The sequence below is a fragment of the Balaenoptera musculus genome, chromosome 10, assembly GCF_009873245.2.
Source record: "Balaenoptera musculus isolate JJ_BM4_2016_0621 chromosome 10, mBalMus1.pri.v3, whole genome shotgun sequence".
Classification (NCBI taxonomy): Eukaryota; Metazoa; Chordata; class Mammalia; order Artiodactyla; family Balaenopteridae; genus Balaenoptera; species Balaenoptera musculus.
The window spans coordinates 12,412,656-12,434,070 of NC_045794.1; the positions used below are offsets into that span (position 1 = coordinate 12,412,656).

Sequence of the window (21,415 nt, forward strand, 5' to 3'; positions counted from 1 at the left end):
TTGCAAAGTGCCTGGCATTGTCGAAAGTAAACTATTCTTCTTATTTGTTGTTTATGGACCCGCAAACCCAGACAATAAAATATCAGAAGCTGATTGAAGTCATCTTGGAATGTCAGCCCTGCACTGTATAAATGCCTGACTGCACGGACTGAGGCAGAGCAGAGGTCTCTAGCCCATCTGTCTTCAGTGTGTGTGTTCACGGGCATAGGCAGTGCGGAGAGAAAGAAGACGCAGCATCCTGTGTTATCCAGGGGCACCAAAACGGAGCTCCCTGTATCAAGGAGCCTGAGTCTTTTATCCTGTGTCACCAGCTTTGCTTGCTTTAGGTCTCTGTCCTCCATATGACCAGGTCACCCAGGGCCCATAGAAAGCAGAGATGCCTAAAGGTCACAAACTGCTTTGTCCACAAGGATGTCTCTTGGTCTGGCAGCTCCACCCCTGGGGCCTCAGTTCTCTTTCCTTTACAGCCCCTGGATCTACTTTCTTTGCTCTCTATCTTCCTGTCCTCTCTCCTAGTAAGGATGCTTCTATTGATCAGTCCATATGGTCTGACCCGTTAGCAGCCTCCTTTGTGTGTAGTTCCCAAAGGCACCCCCCTTCTTTACCAAGAGGGGTGCAGGACTCAAATCCCCTTGGGTCACGCCCACTCAAGTGATCGCGCAATGCAACTCTCTAAACTTGGAAATTGACCAGTTACGATTCTTCAGGATATTGATCATCCCCATCCATTTGGTCGCCCTCAAGGCTGATTTGGGCTCCATTCCCTAGTTTTCACAGATGATTCTGAACGTCAGGGTAAGGGGGCAAATGTGTGCACAGACTCAGAGACCTCATTCTGTGAAATGCATATTGATTCTCAGCAGGCTCTTAGTGTAGGAAATCAAAGCTTCTGGGAGCCACACTCCATTTTCATGAATAAGAATCCAAATGATCACAAGTTTAGTGCCCTGAAAAAAACACAAATTTGCCATCTTACACTTCCGTAGGTTAGAAGTCTGACACAGGTCATTAGTGCCTCTCTGGAGGCTCTTGGGGAGAATCCATTTCCCTTCCTCCTCCACCTTCCAGAGTCTATCCATAATCCTTGGCTAAAGGTTCCCTTCTTCTATCCTCAAAGCCAGCACCATTACATCTCTGTGACCATACCTTCTTAGTCACACTTCCCCTTGACCTCAGCCTCTGACCTCAGCCTGGAAAGGTTCTTCAATGTCAGGGAATCATGTGATTAAGCTGGACTCACCTGGAGAATCTAGGATAGTCTCCCCATGTCAAGGTTCGTAACTTCAACCACATCTGTAAAGTCCCTTTTGCCCTGTAAGGTAACATGTTCACAGGTTCTGGAGATCAGGACATGGACATCTTTGTGGTCATTATTCTGTCCATCTCATTCCTCTCCCTGGCCCTCCAAGGGAATTCCACATGCAAATATATTCCTGCCATCCTAAGGCCCTCAATATTCTCAACCCATTACAGTATCTACTCAAAGTCCAAAAATCTCATCAAAATCTCATCAGTTCAAAAGTCCCAAATCTCATTATCTACTTCAGATAAACCAGGCATGGCTGAGGCTCTAGGTGGCAACATAAGGTAGCTTTTTTCTAATGTGAATGTTTTGAAATAATTCAATTGTTGTTATTTCTATAGTTTACACATTCTGTCAAAGGTTTCCACTCTTGATGGTATTCTGAGGAGTTTATTGAAAAGACCATGAGTGTTCTTTTTTTTTTCCTGCATGTCCCACTATGTCTACTGTATGCCATTACAATCTTCCCATTCTGATTGCAACTCTCTACTCCCAGGGTAGGGTAGAGCTAGTTACATGTTTTTCTTATATTCCTATATTCTAGATTTGCCACATATGGAGGAAAAAGGTAAACATGAGACTAAATAGAGACTAAGTATTAAGCCCATCGTATCTCAAAATTTTTCATGTGTTTCAAATGTAGAAACCACTGCCATTCATAATTGGTTGAGGTTCTGATTTTCTGGACTAGAACTCTTAGCCAACACACACACACACACACACACACACACACACACACACACACACACTCACATACACACACTCATCAAATAACAGTGGAGATTTTTCAATTATCTAATTTGATCTAGTGGTTAGTCCAGTATCTTCAAAACGTGGAGCGTGAAGAATTCAATTTTGTTTCTAACTTTATCGATACATCTTTATAGAAAGAGCATTCCAAGATTAAAGTGAACTTGATATTTCTTGGCAAGTTCTTTCTTTTTGTTTGCATGTGTCCCTCAATAAAATGAAACCCTTTCACTGTAATAAAATTACTCTACAGTAATTTTTAAGCCATTCAAACCAGAACATGTTAGAAATAAAACCTATCGATATTGTGAATGCTATTGGAACTGGGCACAAGATACACAGGACTAAACAATAGTCTTGGTTGAGCACACAGACAAAGGCATTTGGGAAATTATAATGAATATCCTAGAGGTGACCACATAAGATAAAAGTGTTCACTTACTAACTATGGCAATGCTACATTGCATAAATAAAAGATAATACAAAAAAAAAACTTCTTTCGTTATACCTTAAATAAAACACATTTACAAAAGCTCATGTTTTCTCGTGATGGTTGGCTTGAGGAATTTCTTAATTTGTACTGAACAGAATCTCCTTTTGACTGACTCTGAAAAAAATGACCTAAGAAAACGATATGTAGAGTTTCTGCTTTGCCATCAAGGCTGTTTACACCAATTATACACCCAAAATAGCACCACCATAATGTAATTTTGCATAATGAATGACGGAGTGAAAAACAATCATCAATAATGACGACAGTGGCCCTTTGCCTTTATAAGAAGCATCGTAGTCTTCAATAATATTTATTGACCTAGAAGTCTCCAGCAATAATTAATCATGAATTATTCATAGCAGATAAAAGATTTCCAGTTATCTGATGGGATTCAATCTGCCCTCATAAAATGTTTGAAGCCTTCTGGCATTTTGCCCTGTGTAGGAGCCCGATTCTTCCAGCTATTTGGTTCACAAGAACATCTTGCATTTCAGTGGAGAAAAAAAACATCCTCTTATTGTGATAAATAATGCAGCAACTCTCTGCAATCCAATATTTTTAACACACCCCATCATTTAAAATTTTTGACTTGACTATATATTTTCCTTAATGTTGACATTCTAGGACTTTCACAGTTTTAAATAGCTTCTGAGTTTTGCTTTTGGGGCTCTTCCAGGTCAAATTATTAATGTATCCTCCCTTCCCACTGAAGATGTTTAACACGCTTCGCATTTTTCACATATTCAATGCTAAGCTCTCCCATCTTTCTGTACAACTTCCGCCTTTCTCCCGTAACACCTCCTTCGCATACAGCTGCGCCTCAAAAGGCCAATAAGTGGTTTCAGCATGAAATCATAGGCAGAATTTGGAATAGAAATATTATTTTAAAAACTGAGCTGAAGAAAAGTGTAATATAAAGCTAGACGATCTCTTGGTAGTTTAAGCAACGGTTCCTCTGTTCTGGTTCCTCATTTTCCCTAGTAATGGTTCCAGTGAAGTAAAGTACTTTTCATGGATACTGATTAATCAAAATGAATGTTCCCAAGTAACAAGGAAGAGAAGACAAGAGAGGGAGAAGGGAAGAAGGCATTCGCTGAGCATCTACAACTCTGCATTGGCATTTTGTTGGAAATTTTCCGAGTACTGTGGATAAAAGCACAGACACCAGAGGCAAACTGCCTGGGTTTGAATCCTAATTCTGCTAGAGTCCCGTCTCTACCTGCAAGACCCTGGGCAAGTTATTCACGCCCTCCTCAAGCTCCTCATCTGTAAAGAAGGGATAATAATAGGGCCAATTCATAGAGGAGTGGTGATGATTATGTGAGTTCATATGTGTCAAGTCTTATAACAGCAGTTGGCTTATAGTCAATGCTATAAGCATTAGCTAATTATTGCAATTGCTGGTTACCATCAGATCTCATATGGGTTTGGCGTACAACAGCCCTAAGAGAAGATGGTTATTATCTTCTGCATTTTACTGAAGACGAAACTGGGGTGCACTGAAGTTAAGTAAGCTGACCACACACACAGTTAATATATGGCCTGTCATGCTCCAAACCTGTGTTCCTGCCACTGAAGGGAAATGAGGACTGAAAAGCTGGCTCTGGGGAGCTTTAAAGGGGCTTTTCCTGCAACTGAATCAGCAGGATGCCCAAAGCTCTTCACCCTCCCTAAGCATCATTTAGTTCCTATCCCTTTCATTTATTGCTTGGTTGTCTTTTTTCCCCTCCTAATTCCAATATTAATGACATATGTGAATTGGTATGAAGAAAACATATAATTTTGAAAGATAAGAAATGAAAGGGAACCATAAAAATCCCACTGAACGTATGGTATTTCAGTCTCCCACTGCCTCCCTCAAAGCTTCCCCAAGTATTTCCCACTGATTTCTCTCCCTCTTGTTGACTCTTATAGCATTTATGGCCTGAACTCAACTGCTAGAACACTGTCTTGTGTACAGTTTAAGACACTAACTTGCACAGATCTCAAAAAATAAATTTCTGATAGTAAATAGATTATTGAATTTCACCTTTTGAAAACCCATGATGAGCTTCATTTGAATAAACCCCCTCTGGCCAAGGATGGACCAATTTGAGCCTCAAAAAGAATAACTACAATAAATTAAAATGCAAGTGATGATGACATACAACAACAAAAAACACATGAGGATGAGGGTGCATCACTTTTGGAGAATGCTAAGGAACCAACTTATTATTTTGACAGCTGATAATAGAGAGTAAGAATTAAACAATTTTTCTGTCTTTTCTATATAAACTGAACCTCACAGTAGCAACATAGTTTTTAAGAAGAAGTTTCTCCTTATAAAAATATTCCCGCTAATAAGTAAAGACTGATATGGAACACTTCCATCATCACAGAAATTTCTGTTGGAAAGTGCTATTCTAGAAAGTCTACTCTAGACAATGAGTTTCAATTGCTACCAGACATTGAGTGACAGAAGTACACAATAACCCCTTGCAAAAAACCAAAAACAACAACAACAAAAAAACCTGAATAAAATGAAGCCTCTGGATCGAACCACCAGTTTCCTGTATTTACAGGAAATACAGGGGGTAGAGAACTGTGCTACACAACACTCTGGGGGTCCAGTTGGCAAATTCCAGCTTGTGGGACACTGCTTGGAACAAATGATGCACTTTTCTTAACGAAAATAATACCCCAAAAAACTGATGGAGGAGGAAACTTAAATCTCATAAATTCCACAAATTACGTAAATTCCGTATGTAAAACACATATCAAACAAAATTACAGTCCACAGCCTTTATTAAAAGCCTGTTTCAAACAGACTGTAAAATAAATAAGTACTAATTTTAAAACAATTGAAGTCTCTCCTTCTGTATCGCTGTTGTCTTTTCAAAAGGGCCCTGAGCCTGAATTGAGTCAAAAATCAATCATTCTAATATTTACAGCTTAGTTGTAACCATGTCATACAATTGATACAGTGTCTATGTCAGTTTCCTGGTTTTGATAATGTATTGTGGTTATGTGAGGTGTTAATCATTGGGGGAAGCTAGGTGAAGGGTACACAAGAGCTCTCTGTTTGTTTTTGCAACTCTGACAATTTTCTAAAAATATTTCAAGATGCAAATTTGTCAAAATCAATCATTGTGCTGGAAACCATCACCAGCTGATTTCTAGTTGCAAGTCATACAGGCCCAACAAAACACTAAGGTCCCTGAGACAAGGATAATCATATAATTCTCTGGACTTCCCCCCAAATATTGGCATTTTATTAGGCACATGGTGGGAGGATGAAGAAGGTGGAAGAATTGGGAACATAGGAGGAATTTCATAAATATTTGTAAATTGATAAGTGGGAGACATTAAGAAATCATGGGTTAAATTTTGGGACTCAAGGATTTAAATGTATGGTTACTGTGCTCTTGATTTCACCTCTTTTAGAAACTGCTAGAAAAATAGTTTCCAGTTATAAAATATATGAATGGAAAAATAGTCCCAGGCATTGGAACAGATAACCATTACTCACACTACTAAGTGTGGTTGAGTCTTCCTTTAAAACATCTAACTCAACACATGTTGCCAAATGACTAGGAAGCTGGCTCAGTTATTAGGTTCAGTTGTAATTTACAAGATCCTTAATGCAAAAAGAAGTCAAATGCTTTTCAGACAGACAAATATTCACCATTTTTATTCTTACTTTTTAATTTTTGGCTTCGCCACTTAAATTACTGTCCAACGGCATAAAGCAAAAGAGAACTTTAAAAAACATTTTTAAAAAAACCTGGAAAAGCATCAGTGAGAAAAAGATGTTATCTTTCTATCCAAAACAGTGGAAACTTATGAACTTTTCTCAATATCGTAGTTCTGTCTACACAACCATTGCATAAGTTTTATAAATGCCACTGTCAGCAAGCAATTGAAAATTGTTTTTTTCCAAATGTTGGAGGAAGAACAACTATCTTATATTAATTAAAGCTAGTCTACATTGGCTTTAATTGACTGAGGGAGCATTGTGTTAATAAGCTCAAGTTTATTAGGTTCAATTCCTATGTGGGCTACTTAGCTTCTCTCAGTAGAATATTTGGTACCATGGTCTTCGACCATGTTTAACTCCCAGACTCTTAACACTGTAGTTTAGCCCAAGCCACCCCTACTGTTGCCAAATAGCTCAAAGTATCATCTTAAAATCAAAGCTCAGCATGTCACAGTTGTTGAGGCTTACACTTTTTTTTTTTTAAACAAAACTTATCTTACTATGAAGCGAATGAAAAATTCTAGTCCTAACGAACCACAGAAAAAGCTCACATTTGCTCTGCCCCAACAGAGTAATTTTTGGCCTAGTCTACTCCTGCTAGAATGTTAACTTCATGAGTGCAGAGACCCTGTCTGTTTTATTTACCCTTGTATCATTGGTACCCATGACAGTGCCTGGCACTCAATGTTTATTACATGTAGCTCACTAAAAGCTATATGCTTTTCCAAAGCTGAAAACACCTATTTCAAATGGAAACTGAGTACTTAGCAAACTTAAACAGTGGTTTCCAAAATGTGGTCCTCAGACTAGCAGAATTAGCATCCTCTGGGAATTTGTTAAAAAATACAAATTCTCTGGCCCTACTACAGACCTGCTGGATCAGAACCTCAGGGCTGGTGACCTGAAACATATATTTTAACAAGCCCTCCAGGTGATTCTGAGGCATGCTAAAGTTTGATATCTACCGGTATAATCTAAGGAAGAAAACTCTTTCCCCAATTCAGCTCTGATTTGCATCACATAAACTCAGTTATTTCAGCACAGAAACATACATATCCTGGAATGAGTCTCTGGAAAATGACTTTCTGTAAAGACTAGATATGTGGGCCAATAAAAGTTGATCACTGTTATGCACTTTATATAGCAAGATACCTTGAATCGTAAGACAAGAATGTGTGTAAGGCTTCCTCCCAGACAACCTATTTTATGGCAAATCTAAACAGAACTTATTTAATGAACATGGAAGTAACGTGATATGGTGTTAATGTCCCCACACCAAGAGTCAAAGACCTTTGTTTTTCTTTACTAGCTGAAAATTATCCAAAAAACTCACTGGGATTCCTCATCATTTCAGTGAGCGAAATAATACCAAAGTGGAAAATTCTATGATTCAGTAAGAGTATCCAGGGCCTAAAATGTTCCAAAACCAACATATTTCTAGATGACAGAAAGAAGAGACGGATGATACACATGTTGTATCCAAAAAGCTCCTGACAAGCCAGAAGAATAAATTAAATTGAACAAAACAGTATTTTAGAGGATACAAATTAACTTCTACACCTGGATGAAACATACACATACTCAGGTACAAGTTTGGGAAGATCTGACTCAGCAACAGCATATATTTAAAGAAAAAGACTTCATTTGCAGTATACACCCCATGAGCCAACACTGTACCCACTGTCACCCTAAAAGCAACAGTGACCTTAGAATGTCTTAGCAGAAGCAAAGTATCTAGTATCAAAACCACAGCTGTGCTCTGATCTGGTCTGGGCATCCCACATCTGAAACGTCTGCATTCATTTCCAAGCCCTACATTTCGTGGAGTGCACAGCTGGAGTGGAACAGCAAGGATGGTGTCGTGACCAGAAACCGTGATCTCTGCCGAGCAAATGAAATCACTGTGAGGAACCACACAGTGGAAAAGAAAACTCAGGCATGGGTGGAGGCATGCTGGTTTATCTTCAAATATGTTAAGGTCTGTCCTAAGGAAGAAGAATTTAAAGTGCTCTATGGAACTTGAAGGGGTTAAAGTCAATGAGTAGAAACTGACGAACAGCCTTTGGTTGCAAAGAAGGTAAAGTAACAGACAGGAAGACTTGTTGTGATAGTTTTATGTGCCAGTTTGTCTGGGCTCTAGGACCCAGTGATTCAATCAAATATTACTGTAGGAGTTGCTGTGAAGGTATTTTGTAGATATGGTTAACATCTACAATCAGTTGACCTTAAGCAAAAGAGATTAGCCTGAATGATGTGGGTGGACCTTATCCGATTACTGGAAGGCCTTTAGTGCAAAAACTGAGCTTTCCCAGAGCGAAAGAAATTCTTCCTCTAGCTTGCAGCATTCACTCCTCCCTGACTTTCCAGCCTGCCGTCTTTCTCTACAGATTTCAGTCTTGCCAGCCCAAATAAATATAGAAAGACGTAATTTGTGTGTGTGTGTGCATGTGTGTGTGTGTCCTACTGGTTCTGTTTCTCTGGAAGACTGTAACTGATACAGTTGCCCAAGGATAGAACGGTCTATTTCTTCTCATGCTGAGTTCCTGTTACCAGAGATATTCAAGTGCAGGAGAGGAAACCACTTTGGCAACAATAAAGAGACCATTTAGAAGATATGATTCTTGATGAAACTATATAGCACATATAGACCACATACCCTAACTCAATTTATTCACTTTTTTGAGGAGCCAGTCTTCATCTGCTCTGGGAATATAATAATGAGCAGAAATAGTTACTACTCTGCTTTTTTGGAATGTACATGAATCCTGTACTATGTGCAAGCTATTCTAGAACACAAAGTTGGCACTCAACAGATACTTGTTGAATGAATAATTGAATGAATGAATAAAAACATAGTTTAAGATTATAGGGAAATATATAGATACATATATTTATATATTTTTTGAGAAATGTTTCTGTAAAAATATGTAAATGTTTTAAAGCTTTAATTTTTTAATAAGGATAAGATTTGCTTATCAAAAAATTCTATAACATGCCATATTTCCTTCTCCAATAAGGCATAAGTCCAAATTATTTTCCTAAACTCTTCTCCTTTTTTGACCCCCTTACATACTGAGCCTAAGAAAACACCCTGACTTAATGTCTATTCATTTCACACATTTGAAAGTGCAAATTCCTTCAGCATAGACTCTACAACCTCTGGATAGTCTGTAACATTATACACTCAGTGGAGGAACACTCATAGCCAACTACTGACCTGAGCGTGTTCGCCCAGCCTGCAGTGATGGACAGCCAGGAAACCAACCGTACTGCTTTTCCAAACACGAATGTTAAGGAACGCAGGGGAAGAACTGCACGGATTTCAATAATAAAAGCATGATAGTATTAGGACCATATTTATATCACACTTGTAACTTTTCAAAGTACCTTCACAGCCTATCCGACCTGCATCACTGTAAAAAAAAAAAAAAGCAAATAAAAGTATCATTTGACAGATGAATAGAAAGAGAGAGTCATGGATGGGATGAAGGTGAAGTTTAAACCCCAATCCTTTCACTCGGTTCGGTTGGGTGCTTTTTTTTTTCATTAGATCATGCTGACAGAACATGGCACATCATATTCTCTTTTAACAACGGAAAGTGTACCCTTTAGTAGAAGATGATTCATCAGTCTTCTTACTCTTGATCCAAAGCTATAACAAATGGAATACTGCATTACAGGGGAACTTTCCTATATATACAGGTTGCTGAGAATCTTGGTTGTTTTGATTGGCAACTTACCCCGTACTCCCAGGGGGCTTTGCCATGCATTGGTAATTCACTGATTACTGGAAATTTCTTATAAAAATAAAACTCTTTAGATTTTTTTTTTACAAAATTCATATTACAAAATTCTAATGATCATTTCATTTCCTAATAAAAGGTGTTTGAGAGGAACGGGGTGATACAAAATGAAAACACTTAGTAGCAAAGTTGCAAAAGCCTTGCACAGTCATAAACTGGGATTCTAGACTTGGCTGCGGCTCCAATAAGCTGGGTGATCTAGGTAAGAATCTCTCTCATGTGTATGTATAGGAGCTTTATCTGTTTGCTTATTCCAGGCTGAAATTACCTATTTCAGGCTGCCTTGTCTTCATAATATATCTACTTTCATTTTTAATGGGATGGAAGAAATTATGGCTGTTTTTCTGAAACCACATCAATTTTTAAAGGCAGCTGGAGCAATAGGGATGCGTTTGCACTGGAATTTTGGCTTCAAGGCCAGTACCACCTTGAAAATTTGGCTGATTTCCCCAAACCCATGAGTTGGAGAAATACCAGTAATAAAAAGGGGAATTACAAGGATGATTTACAATTTTCTTCACTCCCTCCCTCAAATTTAGTCTTTGTCCATTGCCAAGAAAACAAGTCAAGATCAAAATGGAACCAATTGGTAACTGATAATTAAACTACAGCAAAATATTTCAATAAATAAATTAGCCATCAGATAAAAATTAAGGACAATTGAATTTTGATAATATATCCCAGCAGAAAAAAGCAGAGACAGAGATATGTCCTTTTGACTTTGAAAAACAGTTCTTGATTTTGTTTTGTTTTCCAGTATTGTTTCTTTCCTAGTTATATTTTTCTTGGGAGAAAAGCTTAAGAATTGGCCACTGCCAGCCTACAAAAATGTTTACCCACCAATAAACAACTGATTTTGATTCTTTTAATTTTTCTTTCCTCTTCTTTCTTTCCTTTCCCTTTCTTTTTCTAAGTCCTTATAAGCACGATTCCTCATCTTTGCTTAACTTCTGGGCATGCAAGAAAAGTCAGCGTGACTTAAGCCTTGCACAGAAGTCTGACTTTTTGTACATATCCATAGGTATACACCTGCAGTTTGAAAACACCCTTTTATTCCTCTTGGGGTGGAAGAATCAAATGAACATAAACTCATTTTGGCTGTTTGTCTCTTTTTGCTTTTCTATCTTTGCAGGTAAAGGAAGGTATAAATGCTTGAAAGCCGCAGGTAACCACATCACCATAATTTATGACAAGAGAACAGCTATTTTTCCAGCATTATCCAAACTTGTCTCAATGCCACCTTCCTCCCTTTGTCCCAGTCCATTAAAAAACAACTACTTCTCTAACTACCGTCTACACAGGAACCAATGGACCTGATTTCCGGTAATCTTTAAATTTCAACAACCACTTAGGAAAGACTTCTTCACACACACACACACACACACACACACACACACACACACACACACACACACACGTTTCCAGGAGCTGTGGAACTTCTGCACCCACCTGAAACACAACCTATCCCTCTTTTTACCTAAACAAATATTTAAAGAAAAATTACCATTAATATTATAGTGTATAATCTTAGAACAAGAATAACCGAGAACTTGAAGAGCTGCTTGGGAACTTAAGTAGGTAAAAAGTGAGGTACAGGACCATTGCCAGCGCTCACATTCATGTGATGCACACAGCTGAGGCTATTTCCTCTGCTCGTGGTCCTGAAACTGGACCCAAAGCCTAGGCGTTATTGAAGCCACAGATCAATTTGCTATATCTTCCTGAAGAGTCCATTTTAGTCACTGATTTGGGGATAAAATTGTTTTTATATTCAAACAAACATAGACATATTGTGGATCAATATTAAAATTTGCCTATATTTCTATAAGTAATAAAACATGCAAAATAATTACATGATTGTAATGAGATGCTTGCATGACCCAATCCCCTAGATCTTTCTCCTCCTTCTTTTAGAAGTACTTTGAAGACAATGTTTAAGAAGGATCATACTACACCATGAAGTATAAATGAAGGGAATGAACTGGTATAGCTACTTGGGTAAAGAAAAAGTTCTAAAACACAAAGCTGAGCTCTATAGCATAAGGAAATTGACCTACCTAAGATGCTATTGATATTGTCTTTATTTAATATATATGAGATCTCATAAACATAACTCAGCCATAAAGAAACATATATGTTAAAGCAGTATCTGGCGCTCATTGGAAAAGTCACATTTAAAATCAGAATTGTCCCTGCCTGTCCCACTTGAAAATAAAATGAAAAAGGCTTTTTAAAACTTTTAATAATTGAGAGAGAGGGGGAAAAGCAAACAAGAACAAGAAAAAGGAAGAAAAAATAAATCTCTTTGTGCCAAGGGAAACTGTATCACATGCTTGTTTGTGTTTGGCACCCAATTCATAGCCCAGCAATCTGAGTCTATGAACTTAAGCCTTCACGGACGAGTGCATCAATTGGCTTTTGAATCAGAGAATAGCATTACTCCATTAACTTTGAGACTATCCCTTTCAAGAAATATATTTAGCTATGGCACACAATATTTCAGTCCTAAGATGAGAACGTCAACTGTGAAATGCAACTGAAAATTTCAGTTGTTTTTCTCTCAACTCCTCCCACTTACTACACATTCGAATAATGTGAATCCAGGAATCATTTACATAAATATGGTGTGCATTGTAGGTTTTATGGCAGGTCTTTTTGCTTTCATTACTTGGAGCCTGCCACATTACAGGCTGACACACACGAGTAAGGAAATCTATGCCCTACATGCCATGTTATTACTGGCTGCCTTACCCTTAGCCAGAGAAAGGAAACATTTACTCTGCTGGGGCAAGAGAAGAAGCAAAGGGCTGGAAAAACTTGGCTCTCCACTTTGAAGATTCCACACAGTGTTCGCCATGCTGAACCAGCAAGCTCGCCAAGCCAGGAAGCTCACTTGAAGACAGAACTGCAAGAACTGCCAAAACTAGACAGAAGGAAGAAGAATCCTCCCGATACAAAAGACCCTGTAAATACTGCAATATACATACACATGTACACATACCCGACATGTTTTGTAATTAACACATTATTAAATTTCGCCTGTGCTGACGCTTCTAATGTCAACCTGTCAACCAAAGACTTCTGGTTAACGTTAAATTCTGTTTTAAACATGGAGGGCTTATCTGTTACCTGGGCTTAGGAAACCATCTACCACATACCAGAAGCACTTTCAAATTTAACGGTGTTAATTATTGATGACACAATATACTTCTGGCTGTTTTTCCAAGATTTCCAAGATATTAGCCAGGAGAAGTGTTGTTATGATCAGCAGTGGTCAAGCTGTAATTGACATAAACCAGACTCTGGATTTAAGAGAAAGAGAGACACAGAGAAAGTGTGTGTGTCTCTGTGTGTGTGTGTTCAGGGTGTGCTGAGCAGCAACACAAAATTTTTTCTTATAAGCTTTCTGACTTTTACTGAAAACCCAAATATCCACTTGAATGTAGATATATCTTTGATTGTATGGTTTCACTAGACAACTTACAAATGAAGAAGAGCATACCTTGAAAAATTGTAATAATATAAGCTAATATACTTGAGCACTTACTATGTGCCAGGTACTGTTCTAAGAGACTTGCGTGTAATAACTCAGTCAGTCCTAACAACAACTCTTTGAAATAGGCACTATTACATCCTTCATATTATTGCAGAAATTGAAAATTTAAGTACCTTGTTAAAGTTGCTAAATTCACACAGCTAATAAAGTGTAGAACTGGGAGTCAGACCTAATAGTGTGCCTCCAGGTCTCCTGTTCTTGACTCCATTAGCAAATGGCCAATATGGTCTTATTTACCCCAAATTCCAAATTGGTATTGAGTGTGCAGGAAAGCAGATGGGCCAGGTAAGGCTTGAAGCCTCTGAAGCAATTCACACAGACCCAGGTTCAAATCAGAGACGCTCAGTTTCTACCGCTCCAAGGTCACAAGCTGCCGCCCCTTCTCAGGAACGTTTGGTGAGAAATGGATTGTTTGAGCCCACGGGTGGGTCATGACCATCTGGGGGAGGCATTTGAGTAAGTGAGGAGCCGTAGTTACATTCCAGCAGGTATAATTTCTTGCAGACTTAAACAAACAAAAGTTACTTATAAGACAAATTGAATCTGTACAATAGGAAGGCGAAGGTGGGATGCAATGATTAGGCAGAGATATCCATATTAATTAAGAACTAGTATAAACGTGAATTCACAGTCTGGTTTCAAAGTCGAGAGATAAGGTATGAAGTACTCTATGGTTGTTTTCACTGAACTATGGGAAAAGGTCTCAGAACTGTCTCCCATGCATAAGTCAAACCGATCTACTTTATAAACGGGAGGTGTGGTTACAAGGTGTCAGGAAAACAGTCTCACGTGGAAAACACTGTCTGTGTATAGATGACAGACAAAAAGGCAATTGTTTAAAGGCATGTGGTCTATCACTGTCATTTTCACCTAAATGAAAATAAACACGCATGGTAGAATGTATATAAGGGGGACAGGAAAACCAGTCCAAAGAAGAGTCATTAATCAAGAGTCATCGGATTTTAGAGTTGGAAAGGACCTAAATGAACAAGTTCAACTTCTGCACTTTCCATAAATTAAAACCAAGGTCAACAGAATGTGGACTCTGTGTGCAGGTGTCATCTTCAGCTCTGGGCGTGAGGGCTCTCCCCTAGGGAGAGGGTCTGCAGTGAGAAGACAAGAGGATGGTGTGTAGAACCTGAGAGCCCCAATCTTTGAGAGAGGTAGGCCAATAAGAAGCAGCGCATGAAGATGGCTGCTTAGGGTCAATGGAGAGGTGGCAGGAAAGCCAAGAAGTGTGATGTCATGGGAGCCTGGAAGGAAGAGTTTTAGGAAAGCGTAAGTGGTTATGTTGAACGGTAACAAGAGTTCTAAGAAGACCAGAACGGAGAAAGATTCATAGATGGTTGGATATTGATTTGTGGTGACCCTCACAAAGCAGTTTCAGCAGCATGATCACAGTGGAAGATTGCCATGTTTAAGCAATGAATGGAAGTCCAAAAATGTTTAAGACAGTGAGGGCAGAGCCCAAGTTCAATAACCTTGGAGAAAAGAAAAGATGGAGTAGTGGACAAAGAATGCTCAAGGGGAAAAGGTCAGTAGAGAATGAGAAGAATCCTTAAAGAAATAATTGAAACAACTTGGGGGAAGACAAAGGAAACTGAGGTCTAACTGAGGTCTAATTGGTGGATCAGCCTTGACAGGAGAGATACCCAGTTTGCTCTGAGATAATACAGATGAAAAAGGGTGGTATACCGTACATAGAGTTAAGTGGTTCTCTCCACTGGGATTTTTGTTTTTATGTTTCACTTTTCAAATGATGCAGAGTTATTTGGTAATGATGTAAGGTTAAAAATTCCCCTTCTCTTATTGCCTGTGTTAAATTTTGCATGCATGAATGTTAAACGCTGAGCTCTAAGTCTAGATCCCTCGGTCGCGAAAAATTTAGACCAGCTCTTGTTAGAACATGTCTTCCCACACACGGCATCTCCTTGATCCTCCGCTCACTGGAACAGTTTCCTCATTCTCCAGAGCCTTCCACCAGCTACAGAAATTGTTTGTTCTCATGCCATCAGGAAACACTGAGGAGATTAATAGGGAGGAGTTTAACGATCTTCGATCTCCTGAAGGCTGGCAGTTTCTTAGCCTTGTCAACTATCTATTTTTTTTGCTTGGTTTCTGCCAGAGGCCAGAGCAAGTGGCAAGCAGGAGAAAAGGGTGATGGCAGAAAAGAGCCCTCTTGAGAAAATAAAAAGAAAAAAGAGAGAGAGAGAAAGACTTAGAACTTAGAATAGGGAAGATTTACTGCTGAAATTATACCAGAGAGCCGGTTTGGAAAGAGAGGTTGGTCACAGAATTTAAAGCTGCTCACGCGTGTTTGTTTAAGATTATGTGGATGACTTGTTGTACTGGATGATCCGAATGGGTTTCCCTCTACAAACACACACCTACTAGGTGTCTGTTTGAGTCCTTTCCTGAGAACCAAGAGCTCAATGGGCAAAGTCAATTATGGGTCTTTCCTCCAGTGAGAGATCAAAGCAGCGTTATCTGAAAAACCACGTTGCCCTGATATTTCAGCAACATGTACTTAACATTTAATTATAAAATCTGAGATCCATTTCTCAAATTGGATTAGATACATTTTCACTTCTACCATTTCACCCTTCATGTTAAAGGTCTGCAAACCTTTACTGAGGTGTGAAATACAAAAGCCTCTGAATTACCAATGTGAGCCACAACTGGATCATTTAAATTCACCCCAGAGGTTCTGACAATAGCTGTCTTACTTGAGGTCACACACGCCCCAGTTTTCACCAGTCCTCCCCAATTTTAGACGTGTTGGGTGATAATACCATTCTGTTTCTTGTAAAGATATATTCCCTCGGCAAGCATTTATTCAGCACCCAACACATGCTTGACATTGAGCCAGTTGCTGAAAATATCAAGATTGATGAGATATTACATTGGCCCCTCAAGATCTCATATAGAGAAAAAAAGAGCAAATGTATTTTTTAATTTCTACAATCTGATTTCTTTGGAAGTTGAACATCCTTCCTCAGAATACCAAGACCTGTGATGTATCCATTGCCTTGTGTATTACCAGCAGAGCTTCTTTACCATAAAGAAGCAAAAGAGGACATAAAACCTGGTTATGCAAAATGAAAATTTTAGATAAAGAGAAAGAGGCTTCATCTAAAAGAGCAACACAGGAGAACAGGAGAGAGAGAGACACACACACACACAAACAACCACCACAAAAATCTTACCTGACTTGCCCACGCCTGCTCTCCCAAATATTGCCAGTTTGACCTCTGAACTTTTAGCCATGCCGGCTGCTGGTAGACAATTCACTGTGGTTCAAACTAAAGAGCTGAGAAGATCTTTTTGGTTCCAGCCCTTGGTTTCACCATATCACTGTAAAGCAGCAATCCTTCAACAAAAGAGATTTGGGAATTCATAACTGACTGGAGAAAGAAACTCATATTTATTAAAGCATCTCCTATGTGCCAGCACCATTCACTCGATCAACATCTTCCCTGTTGATCTTCACCACAATCCTGCGAGAGGGTCCTAGCAATATACTGTAAACCATTCAACTAAAGAGTGATAGATCCAGGACTTGCACGTAGATCTGTTTGGTTCTAAAAAATGCATTTTTACACAAGATAGCATTTTCAAAAGTACTTCCTCAAAGAAAGTTTTTTGTCAGTAATTGATAACAAATACTTGCCTGTGAATACATGTATTTACCATATGTCTGTAAACATCCAATATACATACACACATGGGGAGAGTCACATTTGGAACTCTTATTTCCCTTTGGGCTGAATAATACACATTCATATTAGTGTATCCCATTGTAATACGATTGAATTTGCATTCCAAGGTTTAAATTTTATCTCCGTTCACACTAGATCACATGGTTGAGTCATGTGACAGATACCCATGTTCCAAAATTGATATATAACATCTAGATTATATTTTTCTGGGCACAATGCCCTGGTACACAAAAGCTAAATGCCATGTGCTGACTTCTGATTCCTTTTCTATGACAACCTCAAGTAAATTAGTTTACGGTACTGTCCTGACACTTGGGAAGTGACATTATATACAATGTAAGCACATTTTGTATAGTTGGGTGCTTTAGGAAGGACACCTAGGTCCTTGGTACCATGGAAATGTAAAATTGGAAAAAGCCTTGGAGTCAACAGAAAAATCCATCCAGCCTTCCTTTTTGATCAGACAACCATCTAGCAACCATCCTGGGTCTAATTTATCACTTCCAGGTATGGGGGGAGGAGGAGCATTATATCAACTTTTTCTTTTCTTTCACTCAGAGCCCTTCAAGTAGCCAAGCAGCTATTAGGAACCTTTGCCCCATTCTAGATGTCTACTTTCTAGGAAAATGAGACCCAATCATCTTCCCTGGTTCTTCATGGGACATCTGTCCTTGTTTATGTTTTTTTGACCCTCACCTTCCCTCTTGACCATGTGCAGCTCTCTTCTCTGGTATTTGCCATTTTAATCACTCTAAAAATGTGGCATCCTCTGAATTCGCCCCTTGAGATATGACCTGACAAATGACCCAGCAAAAGTTTCATGCGACCTCTTCTTCATCTGGCACTGTAGTTATATTTCAGCACACTCATATTAAGGCTCCCATTTTTCACGTGAATTGCAGGCTCCCCTATTCTGAACTTCTGCTATTGATGTTTTCAACCTAAATACAAGACTTCACTTTCAAGTCTGTTATCTAAACACATGAACTGTTCCTGCCAGAGTTTTGGCATCTACAAATTTTCAAAAAGAGCTTTTCCAGAGAAAGAAAAAAGTAAAAGTCCTTCTGAAAAAGTGTTTCTACAAAGACGTTAACGTGTAATCGTCTCCTTCATTACGCATCTAAACTATGGACCTGTACCTCACAAATTTTGTATTTGCTGATTTCCACAGTGCCAGAGCTTCCTCCGAAGGACAGAAAGGTCAACAATAACACTGGCTGTTGTTTACTTCATCCCAATAATGAACAAACTCCCTAGTGATCATTAATAGTACAAAAACCAGAAGCTTTTACATCTGTAATTTGTCCAGTCCCACACTTTTGGCTAAAGATAAAAAGAATTTCATTATTTGTCATTTTATATGCATTCATTACGAAAAGGCCTCGGGTAAGCTGGGACGAAGTGAAAGAGTGGCATTGACATACATACACTACCAAATGTAAAATAGATAGCTAGTGGGAAGCAGCCGCATAGCACAGGGAGATCAGCTCAGTGCTCTGTGACCACCTAGAGGGGTGGGATAGGGAGGGTGGGAGGGAGGGAGAGGCAAGAGGGAGGGGATATGGGGATATATGTATATGTATAGCTGATTCACTTTGCTATAAAGCGGAAACTAACACACCATTGTAAAGCAATTATACTCCAATAAAGATGTTAAAAAAAGAAAAAGATACAATCTAAAAGAATTTGAAAATCAAAAAGGAAAAAAAAAGAGAAAAGGCCTCTATGCTTAAGGCTCAGTGGTTCATCACAGAAGCATCACAGAAGCATAATCTATTGAGATGTATTAACTAAATTCCGAATAAGAATGGCAAGCATTTCTTTGAAACATAGAACATGCAAGTGTCTGGAGCTTGTATAAACAACAATTTGTTATTTCATACAGAACTGTTCATTCCCATGCACATAAAAATCCAAATAATTTACTATCTGATTTACGCCTCAAGAAAGTAGCCATCAAATGTGGTTTTAAAAAAAAAAAACCCCAAAACATTTGTTAAGTTAAATTTTTCAGTAACTCCCAAATGGCCTCAGAGGCATAGGAATTTCACATAAGAAAGAAAAATTGTGTAGGTTAAATTTCTCATACATAACCTAATAAAGATGCAGCTAGTTATTGTAAATCTTAGGTTATGTTTAGAAAAATCCCTTAAAGGAAGACACAAAACTGACATATATCCTTCACCATTTTCTCACGTGAAAATGTGAAAAGTTACATTTGATAAAGATAGAAAACAAAGATAAATGTGTAAATTGTTTTAATAAGGGACCTGTTGCCAAGTCTCTGATGTTTAAGATAATTCATGATCCAAGACCTTCCATAACACGGATCGAAGAAAATGTTTTTTTTCATGTTGTTGTGCAAAATATTCTGGCTGGGTCTTGAAGCTGCCGTTCACTTTTTACGTGGCCAGTGCTTTATTAGGACAAAAACTTCTCAGTTCTAATCACTCCTAAAGCTAAAATCACACTTAGGTATTTAAGAGATTAAAGGTTTTTCCTAAACATAAAGGTACCAAAAGAAAGCTTAGAAAGAAGAAGAAAAGAAAAAAGCAAGACTCCAAATTCTATGTTACATTAATGCATGCATTGATTCATCCCACATTTATGCTAAATGGTCACCTTCAAGGAGCTTACAATTCAATAGGCCTATGACATTTACTTCACTAGTAACCCGATTTTCATATTTATTTAAAAATAATGATTTATCCATAGTAAATCAATCCCAAGACTATTACACTTTTCAAGGTCCATGCTTTCTATTTCCTTTTGGAAAAAAAAAAAAAAAGCAAGCATCTTTATATGGTAATAGTTTTGTAACTTCTATATTTATGGTCTCATCAAAATAAAGTGCAGGTGTTTAGGGAAGCAAAGAATCTAGTCTGGTCGTGGGAATGAGATTCTCTTTGGGCTGCTCCTTCTCTAGCTCTGAAATCAAGTTTTCCTGGTCTCATTGTCAGAAATTCTCCCTTATCTTATCACAACGCAGCACGCACAGGGATGAGGATGATTGTACGACACCCCTGGCTATACCGTTGCTCGGAAAGCAACAGGTATCCTGGAAATGATAAACAAACAAAGCCCATCGTGGACTGCAGGTCACTTGTTCTCGACCTAGGGAGCAAATGCAGCCTAAGTCAAAAGGGCATTCTCGGTCTCAGCTGGGACGGAGGGCGCTGTCAAGCTCTGGGCGCCGGCGCTCACATCTCCCTCTCGGTGACCCACAACCCCCGCCTGGGAGGACCCAGTGACCAGGAGGACCGCCCCAGAGGCCGAGCGTTCAGGGGCTCGAAAGGGTCTGCAGGAAGCAATCCCGAAAGAGCCACCTGGGCACGTGCGTGACACTCACCTGTTCATACTCTCCAGGCCCGGGAGAGCCGCGGTCCCCTTGCAAGTTCGGAATCGTTCCTCCGGGACCGCTAACCCTCCCACGCTGCGCAGCCCAGTCTGCGGGGGGGGCGTTTCCCAGCTGCTGGGCTGCGATCGCGGGTGGGAGCGGCGGCAGCTGCGGCAAGTGCTGGCGGAGCGGCCAGGATCTCCTCGCCGCCACTCGCTCCGACTAGCGGCCGAGGGACTGCGGCAGGACGCGAGCTCAGCCCGGAGAGGCCGCCAGGATGCTGCAGTGCGGCGCTCGGGCGCCCCCTACCGGGGCCAGCGCCCGGCTCTTCCCGCGAGGCCGCCCCCGGCTGGTGAGTGCGAGCATCCGAATATCCGCCTTCGCGCTGCACCGGAGACAGGCTTCCCTTTGCCCCTGCTCAGTTCCCGGTCTCCAGGTTCCCACAGAAGGACCTCTTTCCTTGGTCAAAACCTTGCGTGTGAAAGCATTACTAGGTGATGTTTTCTATTCCATACTTCGAACCATCCTCACAACGTCCCTTAGAGACACGTTTAATTATCCCCATGATACCCGAGAGGAAACTTAGAATAACTTGTCCAAGGCTAGTAAATGGCTGGAATGAAATCCAGACCGGATTGGAAACTGAGATGCTGGAAGAGACATAAATAGTGAATTCAACTGAAATTCATATCTGTATATTTGAGAAAGTTCCAAAAGC

At 39.5% G+C, this 21,415-nt stretch overlaps 1 protein-coding gene across 1 annotated transcript in view; it reads right to left on the minus strand.

Annotated features, from left to right (window-relative positions):
* Positions 1-20,937, minus strand: part of RERG (RAS like estrogen regulated growth inhibitor) — a 107,489-nt gene extending 86,552 nt beyond the window's left edge. The window contains exons 1-2 of the mRNA XM_036867479.1: positions 20,710-20,937; positions 16,848-17,011 (exon numbers count right to left, since the gene is read on the minus strand). Of these exons, the coding sequence (XP_036723374.1) occupies positions 16,848-16,908 (61 nt within the window). The 5' untranslated portion in view covers positions 16,909-17,011; positions 20,710-20,937. The remainder of the gene's footprint in view (positions 1-16,847; positions 17,012-20,709) is intronic.
* Between the last annotated feature and the right edge of the window lie 478 nt (positions 20,938-21,415).